At 49.7% G+C, this 11046-nt stretch overlaps 1 protein-coding gene across 1 annotated transcript; it reads right to left on the minus strand.

Moving 5' to 3' along the window:
* Positions 1–3118: 3118 nt before the first annotated feature.
* On the minus strand, positions 3119–7234 carry EVX1 (even-skipped homeobox 1). Its single transcript, XM_064167069.1, has 3 exons — positions 6805–7234; positions 5008–5258; positions 3119–4260 (listed from the first exon to the last, which is right to left on the minus strand). Exons 1-3 carry the CDS (start codon positions 7232–7234, stop codon positions 3730–3732), a joined length of 1212 nt encoding a protein of 403 aa, XP_064023139.1. The 3' UTR covers positions 3119–3729.
* Between the last annotated feature and the right edge of the window lie 3812 nt (positions 7235–11046).

Raw genomic sequence — 11046 nt, forward strand, 5'->3', positions numbered from 1 at the left:
AAACGCTATCAAGGCGGGGAAGGCCTTTAGGAGCTGAATTTTGGCTGGCTGGGAAGTGTTAGCCGATGGGGCACATGGGGTACCCTGAAGACAGCTCGGTGCCCGATAGTGACAAGGGTTGCCCTCTGCCTGCTTCCACCGGGCCTGACCCTAGTTCCTCGAAAGGTCTCATTCTCAGCCAGAGCGAGGCAAGGGCAACTGGCTTGCCTGGTGGTAGTGGCTGAGGGCCAGAGGCAGAACCTGCTAACCGCTGCTACCTTATGTGTGTCCCGCGACTGGCCATGCCCCACGCGTGTCCGGAGCCAGAGCCCAGCGCGGGGCAGCGGCCAGCCCCACTGGCAGCGAAAGCTTTAACGGCACCGGTCCTACGAGCAAAAGGAAAATTTCATTATGAAGTAATGAGTAATTCCTCCCCGTGAGATGTATCGTTATATCTTCCACTTCAATTTAGAAGCACAGCGGCTCAATTACCTAGAAAATACAGTCAATTAAAGGCTGCTGATTGGACACGAGGATGGATCATCGATCTTGTACTTTCCAATATCGCTCCAGACACCTCATTTTCCCTCCCCTATTAACTGAAAATACTCTTGGCATTACTGCGACCTACAGCCTATTTACCTGTCGCAGGCAATCTCTGCCCTATGACCGAGCCACGGAGAAATCCGCTGCCACCCTTTGCCGCAATATTCTCCCAGAACGGGTTTTGGGTGGGCGGCTGTGGTGGCCCGAAACAGCGGAGGAGAGCGGGAGCTGTACCGGCTGTGGGCGAGCCACAGCCCACGCTCCCAAGTCTCTGCCTCCCCGCTGGTGGTTCGTTCCGGAGGGACAGCCCTTTGCTGAGAGAAGCGGTACACAGTGAGTTAGATATTCTCTCTTAGGCACATACCTACATATATAAAACATATGTATATGAAAATATAGAAATATCCGCTGCTCTGCTCCCTAGCCGATGCCACTTTGCGAAGTGGGCATTTTGCGAGAGCAAATTGATGCCATGGTCTTTTGCACAGGCAACTGCCGGCAGCAACCCCAGAGGACTCTGTCCCGCGATCGCAGCCCAGCAGGTGCATCCACCAGGCCAGAGAAGAAGGGGCATAACCTGCCGTCTAAGACACTCTCTTTGACTCTGCGGCGTGTAGCTACCCCTCGGCCTCTTCAGCGTTCCCTTTTCCCGGGGTCGCCGACGGGGAGTTACACCAAATATACTCGCTCCACAGATCCCTGTTTGTACAACTGGTTCTTCTCTTGCCTGCTAAAAGACAAAGTAAGGAGGGGAGAGGCTTGCAAAGCTCGGATGTTGGTCGGCAGTGCCCTTGGACGCTGTTAACAATCATTATTTCCTTGAGGACTAGAGGGGAGAATGTATTTGTTGGTGCCTAAAAAGGGGCATGGGTTTCCAGTACATCTCATTCAGAAAGAGTGGAACGATCTGCCCTTGATTTAAAGATTTAAAGACGGGGAGGTTTTGAAAAACCTCTAACAAACTTTTTCTTTTTCTCTCTCTCTCTTTTTTTTTTTTTTTTTTTTTTTTTTTTTAATATATATGTGAAAAATACATCCTGGCACGCCTGTGCCTCTTCCCTGTTCTCCATCCAGTACCGGGAGATGCTGCTATTCACTCTCTGTCCTAAGGACAAAAAGTCTCCGGTGTGGCAATAAACCAGAGGCTACTCAGCAATTTAACACAAAGTAGACAGAGGAGGTGTCAAAACATCTTTGTTCTGTCCAGCATTTATTTTTCTGCTTGTTGAAGTGTAACTATCAGAAACTGCACAAAGGTGAAAATCGTCCTATGCAACAATATTACTTTTTCTGTTCTCTCTCTCTTTTTTTTTTTTTCAACAAGTACAATAGGAATCTGGATGATACATTGTTAAAGTGTGTCTGTTGTTATTGGTAGTCTGCTACTGCTGGTAGTGTTTTCATTGCCGTTATCAAGTTTTATTCTTGGTAACAAATGATGGCAGTGTATTCTTTGGGCAATTTTAAAATAAAATTTTAGAAATCAAATTGGAAGAAACTACTAAGCAGCCTGGAGTCTGTGGTTTTGGAATTATGGGCTGTTAGACATCGCAGCAAAAACAATGGTGCTACTTACTTCTGAAATATTTGAAAGTGAAGGTGGGAGACGGCTTGTGAAATAAATACTCCTCGAGAATGGAGAGGGACGAGTGTGAAGGATACACATAAATGCAAAGATCAGGAAGCACAAACCCCGAATGTTTTAGAATATATAATAAAATGAAAAAGAGGAGAGGAGAGGAGAGGAGAGGAGAGGAGAGGAGAGGAGAGGAGAGGAGAGGAGAGGAGAGGAGAGGAGAGGAGAGGAGAGGAGAGGAGAGGAGAGGAGAGGAGAGGAGAGGAGAGGAGAGGAGAGGAGAGGAGAGGAGAGGAGAGGAGAGGAGAGGAGAAAGAAAAAGAGAAAGTGAGAAAGAAAGGAAGAAGGAAAATAGAGAAAGAAAGAATGAGAGAGAGAGAGAAAGAGAGGGAGAAAGAGGAAGAAAGAAAGAGAGGAAGAGAGGAAGAGAGGAAGAGAGAGAGAAAGAGAGGAAGAGAGAGAGAAAGAGAGAAAGAGAGAAAGAGAGAAAGAGAGAAAGAGAGAAAGAAAGAAAGAAAGAAGGAAGGGAGAGAGGGAGGGAAAGAAATGGACGTACCAGGGGAAAGGCAATGACAGAACTGAAGGCTAAAGTACAAAGGAAGGGAAATCGCCTTTGCTCCAATTTACAGACTGGTGATTGTCTGAAGGACTTGTGCTCCCTGTCACCTAATCTCTTCCCTTGGCGGCTTGTTAACGTTTGGCACGGGGTCTCTGCTTACAGGGTATTATACATTCGATATTCAAAACCCCTCTTTACATATACATCACTTGCTAATTTCGTCAGTGTGTGCACATTTCAGCGACTGATAATAAGACATTGTTATTTAAAGGACAAATAGCTCTGACCCATAAAGAGGCATGCGCTCGTACGTTTCCCCTGCCAATTTCAGTCTGCAAATAAAAGTTACAACGAAAGAGGAGTCGAAATGTTGGATTTCTTCTCAAAACCAAGAACGAGACAAGAGGAGAGTAAAGAATTCAATTAAATCACGGAAGTAACGTAGAGAATGACATTTTCCTTTATAATAACGCGTTGTTTTTCTCTATACAGACAACCGGATAATACTGATGAGTTGCAAAGCAGAAATCTTTTGGGTTTGCTATTTGTTCATTGTTTTTATTATGTAGACACTCTGGTAGGTTACATCTTTGCCTTCTTAATGTGAACAAGCCTTTTCACTATTAAGATAATGTTTCTGCCAAGTATTTCAGATTTTCGTTCTCCATCTCGTAATTTTGTGCATAAGGTTTCTTGCCGTGACCTGCAGGAGCCCCAGCCCTTGGTAAGAAGTCTACCCATAGAATAGAAAGTCCCAGCTCATTTCAATAGACTACCGAATTGTATTTCATTCAGGTTGTTTTTCTTTCCTTTCGGTGCCTAAAATCTTTCTCAGAGATAAATCACTAGTCACTTATTTCCTTCTTTGTCTTTTTTTTTTTCCTTTGGAATGTAAATCCTTTTAAGACTGAGCTATTTTTAGTCTTTTTTTTCTTTACTTTTTTTTTTTCTTTTTCTCCTTAGGTGTCCACTTCTGGGGAGAGAATGCGATTAAATTAAACAGCGACTGTAGGTACATGAAGAGAAGCACAGGAAAGGGACGAGTTCTTAGTAGCCCTGAGACGAAGATTTATCTTGTTAAAGGTACTTCTTCTCGCTGGTCCATGGAAACTGAGGTGGTTTTGCTCAGCACAGAGGGCGTGAAAGTGAGAAAAGAGTCAGTCCTGGTCGTGGCCGAACAGGTAAAGTCTGATCCAGATGGTCTCTGAGCCAACCCGTTGGACTGGCCACTGTGGCAAGCCAGGCAGGAGCAGGGGTTACTCCCGGCGCTGCTGAGTCCATGAGTCGGGGCAGGGTAGAGAGAAGGATGTCTGAAGGCGCACAGCAATTCTGGTCTCGGGTAGGGGTGGGAGAGGACCCTGAAGGTGTCCAGTGGCCTCAGGGGGGTACTGAAGGGGGTGGTGGCAGAGGCCGACGTGGCACCAATGCCCATGTGGGAGTAGTAGGGCAAGGGCAGGTGGGATGGGAACGGGTAGGGCAGGTTGCCGGTGGCCGCCGCGTGGCTCATCATGTAGGTGTAGAACGCCGGGTCTGCCGGGTGAGGCCAGGTCATGGCCAGGCGCTGCCGCTTGTCCTTCATCCTGCGGTTCTGGAACCAAACCTGAGGGAAGAGGGGAGGCGACAGTTGTCACCCGCCACCTCCCCGCTCTGCCCCATAGTCGACACCGAAGATCAGCCCCTGCCCCGCGAAGGCGCGGGCAGGAGCGGGTCTAGCGAGCCGGGACTGGCGCCAGCTCTCCCTCCCAGAGGGAGTTATTATCACATACGGAGGGATCAGTTAAACCCCTATAAATCTACAGGGAGACCCAATGGAGCAGCCTTTTTAGGGTGCTTATTTTCCTGTTCTTCTTGCTGGAGCTTGTCCTACTGACTCACACACACATATCTGCCCCGACTCCGGGCGAACTCCACAGCTCTGCCCCTTTGCTGCAGTTTCGCAGACAGAACTACCTGGGATCCCTATAATCCTATATTTTTTTTTCCATGAGAAAATACTTTCGAGAAAGCAAAACAGAGAGAGATATAAACAAGAGCTGCTTCCTCTTCCCTCTCCCAATAACTGAGCGAGGTTTGAACTGGATTGATGGGAGGATTAAAAATAATCTGCTAGGGAGAGGCCGGATTAGCGGTGCTGGCTCTGGGAGCGGTGTTCCCTCTCCCGCATTGCTGCTTGCTGCAGGGTCCGGACAGGCCCAGTCTAAGGGGCAGAGGGGGAGGCGGGGGAAAGGGGGAGAGCGGGAGAGGTAGGGGGTTGTGCTTTCGAAGTGCTTTCCCGAGTTTTGCAAGGAAGTTTGGCTATATAGGTTTATATCGTGCTAATTGGAAACATGTCCGAGCTGTGTTGTACCTTGATGGTGGTTTCTGGCAGATTTAGAGCAGCCGCCAGTTCACATCTCCGGGGCCTGGACACGTAGTTCTCCCGGTAAAACTCCTTCTCCAGCCGGGCGATCTGCTCGCGGGTGAAGGCCGTGCGGTAGCGGCGCATCTGATCGCTGGCGCTGCAGGCCAGCGAGCCCTGGGAGCCGCCGCTGCCTCCGCTGCCCTTAGCGTGATCCCCCCCGGCGCTGGTGTTGCCCGACAGACCCTCGGAGCACGGCCCTGCGTAGGGAGCCCGGAGCAGAGACACACGCTCGGAGGCGGGCAGGCATGGAGTGATGCTCGCCACACGCCTCCCCAGCAAGCTCCCTCGTTCCCCGACCCCTCCCCATTAGCCTTTTCTGTGCCTGTCTGGATGTACTGAGAATGTTGGGGAGGCATCCAAGGGGGGTTGGAAGGGAGGCCAAAGAGATGGGGATGCAGCATCAGTTAAGGTTTTGATGGATATTCTTGTACTCTGGCTGGAAGGCTAGCTGCCCCCTTCCCAACACGTACACAGACTCGGGAGTGTCTGCTCGATGCCATTCACTCGCTTCCCTCATTATGAAGTCGGTGGCAGCCACCGCAGCATCCCCCGGCCCTGAGAGCCTCGGGAAAACAGGTGTGACCTCCGCCCAAACCGCGGAGCCCCGTGGCCCTTTCCTCCAGCTCAGCAAGGGCCCAGGAGTGGAGCAGTCAGTAGACAGACACCTTGCTCCCTCCGAGAGGGAGGTGAGGCCTTGGAGTCTCTCCTCTCAGCCTGCAGAACCCAAGATGTGGTATTTTCAACGAGGCTCTAAGGGAGGAGAGAGGACGGGCAGCACGCTCCGCTCTTTCCAGCTTGTTTCTGAAGTGATGGAGGAATGGGGAGGGGGAGAAGTTGGTTGTTGTAGGGATAGGGAGGGGGCTTTGCCAGGCTGAGAAGGTGGGAATAAGGAGTGGGGGCAGGGGGAAAACGGCCTGGTCACTGCGTTTGCTTTCAAATGCAACTCTCCCTCATTGTGCCTGAGACCAAAGGCAATTAATTCATTGGGACCATTTCCGAGCTGGCGCCACTGAGACATAGAAGTGACAAGGTAATTTGGCCCCCTCTCTTTTTCCCAACTTTTTTTTTTCTTTTTCTTTTCTTTTTCTTTTTCTTTTTATTTTTTTTTTTTTCTTTCCCAACGTGCAGAGTAAGATCTCACTGCCGCACTTGGGGCAAGCAGGAGTCGGCGAGAGATTTTACGGTCTTTAAGGGCGCTTCCGCACTCGACCGGGCACATTTCACCCTGCAAAACCACAAACCGCCCTCGGCCAGAAAATCCGTTTGATCTTGTTCCCCCCCCCCCCGCCCAACACATAAAAAAAAAAAAAAAAAAAAAAAAAAAAAAAAAAAAAAAGCCGGTGTGGTAGATTGGAAGGGTTTTTCTGGAGCATGCACTGTCCAGGCGATGGAGAAGAATGGGGAAAAAATATATGGAGGAGACATAAATGGTGGTCTTAGCCAAGGAGGTCCTACGGGACAAGCTGCAGACCTGATGCATCCACGGTGGGAAGCCTGGCACCCCTCCAGGGACGCAGGGGCTGCCAGATGTCTTGTCCTCTGACTCCCAAACAAACCTCTCGGTGGCAAAGAGCTGAAGAATCAGCCAGGAAAGGAAATCCCCACACACACATCCCGATTTCGCTATCCCTCGCTCAGATGGAGGGGAAGACCCTCTCCGGTAGCCCCCCTCCCTCTCCCGCAGTGCTGCCCCCCAGCCCCGGAGCGGGTGGGGGGCTGGAGGCATGGGAAGTAGTTGGGTACCTTTGCTGTGCTGGTACTCGGTGCTCCCCGTCGCGCAGTCCGGGGTGCAGCTCACCTCGATTTCCTCATAGAAATCCGACTCGGTGTCCGAGCTGCTCTGCTGCCCTTTGCTGGAAGGGGGCTCCGAGGTGGGGGGCTGCTGTCCGGCCGAAAGCAGTGCTGCCGCCGCCGAGCGACTCTCCGACACCGTCCCTGTCCCTGGCAGCACCTCCACCTCCTCTTCGTCTTCTCCTCCTCCACCTCCTCCTCCTCTCTCCCGGGACGATAAGGAGCCAGGTCTGGGGCTGAGGCAGTTCCGATGGATCATCTTCTCCTGTGGCTCTGGAGCGGGGCTCCCCACTGCTTCGGACAAATTAGGCACCCTCTTGCCAACTAGAGCGCCAAGTTGCGTCCCTTCCAGAAACATCACCATCTCCTTCCTGGTTTCCATTGTGGCTTTGCTTAAGGGAGGGGGGAAAAAATCCAGATATTTCCCCCCTCCCTCCCACTCCCGCCCCAGCCTTGTACAAACCCAGCAACCCTCTCCTGCCAATGCAGAGGAGTAAGCGGTGAGATAGGGTGACCTTGTGATGCGAGCGCTACACTCTGCTGTGCTGCTCTGGGAGGGATCACCATTGCCCTCTTCTTTCTAAGCTGTCATCCTCAATGGTGCAGTCGTCATTACAGTACCACCGGTGACGCCACACATTGATTGCCAGTGGATAAATAGAAACGTCTGCCATGGGGAAGATGAAAGGAAGAGCCGGAGCTAATGGGCTAAATGCGTGATGCACCAGGTGTAGGAACTCGAGATGGAGACGAAAGTGTGAAAAAGAGATGCATATGGATCTGAGCTGCAGAGAGGTTGTAACATGCGGAGAGAGTTCCGCAGGGGGAAGCCTTGCCTGACAGTTAAATAACCTTTTGACTGCTTTAAGCTACAACCTTGATGTAAAACTGAGGCGAAGATCCCTAGCCGCATCCTGGAAAGGAGAAGATACGTACTCAAGCCTCTTCCTTGGATGCATTTTTTATTGCTGGCAACCAGCTTCCGCATAACTGCATATATAAGGCTTTAAGAATCCTTTGCAAACTTGAGGATAAGGAAATGCGCTGCTGTCATCTGAATGCAGAAACAGACTTGACTTTTTGTTCTGGTTCAATATCGGTTCTTATTCGTATTACTGTTATGGCTTTCTATTGACTGGGATTAAAACGTTAGTTTAATTGGAAATGAGGTTACATAATTATTGCATTTTACAACTACTTCACTTTTCGTAGCTGTAGTTATTCTGTTTGCTGTTTAGCGTTTTCCGTTATTCTTAGTAGTTTCCATTTGTTACACTGGTCTTGGCGCTTTTAAGAAGGTTTTGCATCTCCTCCCCTTTATTCTTTTTGTATTCATTATTCTGCATAATTTAATGTCTGCTTTCACCAGGAAAATCTGCAAGAAGGTCTGCCAAGAATAATCCAGGCTCAGAGAAATGCAAGTTATCGAGGCCAGGTCTTATGCCATCTAGCAGATCTTAAAACAGAAATGACAAGAGCAACCATTTGGGCAGGATTTGCTTCAAAATAAGGGACCTTGTGCCGTAAATATAGCAGCACACGTAGTGTCTTTGGAGTACTGCGATATTTCTAATGGATGCGGCAAGTATCTCATCTCTAGTTAATATTGACTCACACATGTAGTGTCAAGTCATTTTCACCATCTGTCGTAACTAGGTTGTACTTTTTTTTCTTTCTTTCTTTTCTCCCCCCTCTCCCTCCCCCCCTCGGAGTGTTATTGGCTAGTCAGGTTACAGAAAACGTTCAGCCAATTACGTTCCTAACCCAGTAAGGAATTTACTGGCATATTTGAGGTGACGTTGCTTCGATGGGGAACGTGCAGAGCAATAGAAAACACGCTGGGATTATGTGTCCAGCCCTGTGAGAAAGATGGGCGTGATGCAAGGACAAACAAACAGAATTTTGTGTCCGTTGGATGCACGGATTAACGTGTGCTCCCAGAAATAAGCATATTGATTTCAGGGGGATAAAATCGGTATTTTTACAGGGAGATTACTACCACTGTCTCCCTGTGTGGACATGCATGCACACCATGCGCACACCACGCTCCACGCTGCGCTGTTATGCATGCATTGCTCCCAAGCTTTCCAATTTCTTGGAAACTCGTAGCTAAATTCCCTTTCCCTTCTCTTCCCTTCCAGTCTTTAGACTGCCGTGTGCTTTTCCAGCCCCGGATGAGGACTCGCCGCCCACCCTTGCCGCAGCAGGGCTCTGCTCAGCGGGCTGTGCGAGTACAAGCCGGGACAGCAGGATCAGCTCCGGCCGCTGCAGAAGCAGGCAATGAATGGATGGGTGGGTGGGTGGATGGACGGATGGATGGATGGACGGACGGATGAGGCAATCTGGATTCACTGTCTGCCCAGCGGCAGGGGCGTGCCTGCTCCCGCTGCGCGCAGAGAGCGGACCAGAGCTCATCCCACTTTAACGGAGCAGAGCGGAGCGGAGCGGTGCGGCCAAACAAGGAGAGGTGGGGGAGCTCGAGCAGCTCTGTGTTAGTGTCGTGTTTGTGTCGTGCTTGTGTCACTTCCCACAGCTGACGGGATCGTCACCGCAGTTTGTCTGGAGGCTCGTTTCTTGTCCTTGGCATCTCCGGGGCGGGGAGCGGGGGAGCCTTGTGAAGGCCTGGCTTTTTTCCAGGCCCAGAGCATCCCCAGCTTCCCAGGGAAATTCACCTCCAGCTTCCTTCCTAGCTCAGCCAAGCAGCCCTGTTGGAGGAAGCTGGCTGTTGTCTGTGGTGGATGGAGACATTTCCCCCATTTCTACGAGTTTCAGGGCAGTAAATAACCTTTCTTAATAAAACTGTAACGAGGATCTGAATTCAGAATACTGGGACGAGCTCGCAGAGCAGGTGACTGAGACAACTGAGGGAAAGCTACTGGGAAATCCTGTCTGTGACAGACTGGAGCCCTGGGGATGCTTTCCGTGGATTATGGTAACTAATACCCACAAACGTTATAATTTTCGTTCACGAGCCGCTGCTGCCTTTCTCACCCTATTCTTAATCTCTTGCCACCAGGATGCCACTCGTCATGTACCTCGGATCAGAGGCTTTGTTAAGCCCCAGGTAATGGTCATTGTCACGGACTGTCACTCAGGTCGCAGCAGCACAGGCTGTGGTGCATCCACACACTGACAGACGCACGGTCCTGCACGCATACACAGCTGCCAGGGTAAACACCGTGAGTTAAAGGCCCGAGTGGAGACTAGGGAAGAGAAAGGGGGGAAAAAAGGCTCTCTTAGACTGAAAGTTTTTGGGTCAGTTTAGATTGGATTAGTACTGGCTTCTTGAAATGTCTGGGTTTATACCCATAACAAGAGTACCACTGCAACAGCTTCTGGCCCTCCAACAAGCTGGTGGTCGTTGCGGGACGAGGAGCCCATCCCGCCCTCCACCACGGCGACGAAGCTTCACGCTTTGCCTTCTGGCTAGTGTTTCCCACTGATCTGTCAAGCCTGAGTTGGAAGGAGACTCTCTCATTTGTTAATTTCCAGGCAGTTTGTAAAGTGTATCTCTACGGGATTTTATTTCTTTTTCTTTCCTTTTTTAATTCTTCCCTCTCAACCATTCCAGACCGAGATTTAAAACCTATTAAGTCTCGCTCACTTGGTCACTGCAAGAAAGTCATAACCATCCTCAAAACTTTTCATACTGATTTATTTCTCCGAGGTTACAAGTTTCTTTGCTGATACGTTCAGGCGAGAGCAGGGCAACGGTGGAGATGTCAGCGTCACCGCAGCTGGAAAGTGCTCCGTGTGCATAAGGCAAACGAAGCACACACCACTTCCCAAAACAAGGAAATTACAGGAATAGCAGGGGGACATAAAACAGTGATGACATACCCGTAAATCAGACATTTCTCTCGAAAGTGCTAAGCCAGGAGAAGGAAAGACACCACACACTACTTACCCACGGGATGTTTATTTTCCTTCCACTGTCAATAGCGTGTCAATAACTTTTGACCCATACTGTCCAGTTACGACTGAGAACCCACGATACGCCTTCAGTTTCCTTTAAAAACAAACAAGCATTAATTTTAATATATATATTAAAAAAACCCCAAACCACACAGGCAAGTCTTGTCCTCTTTAAAAAGGAAATAAAGTCATGACATACCGTGGAACGATTTAGTGTCACAAAAAATGATACGCGGTGACAATGGGTGACTGGACTAGAAAGGCTATTTTTACATTTTT

Source organism: Pogoniulus pusillus, chromosome 28, assembly GCF_015220805.1.
Source record: "Pogoniulus pusillus isolate bPogPus1 chromosome 28, bPogPus1.pri, whole genome shotgun sequence".
Lineage (NCBI taxonomy): Eukaryota > Metazoa > Chordata > Aves > Piciformes > Lybiidae > Pogoniulus > Pogoniulus pusillus.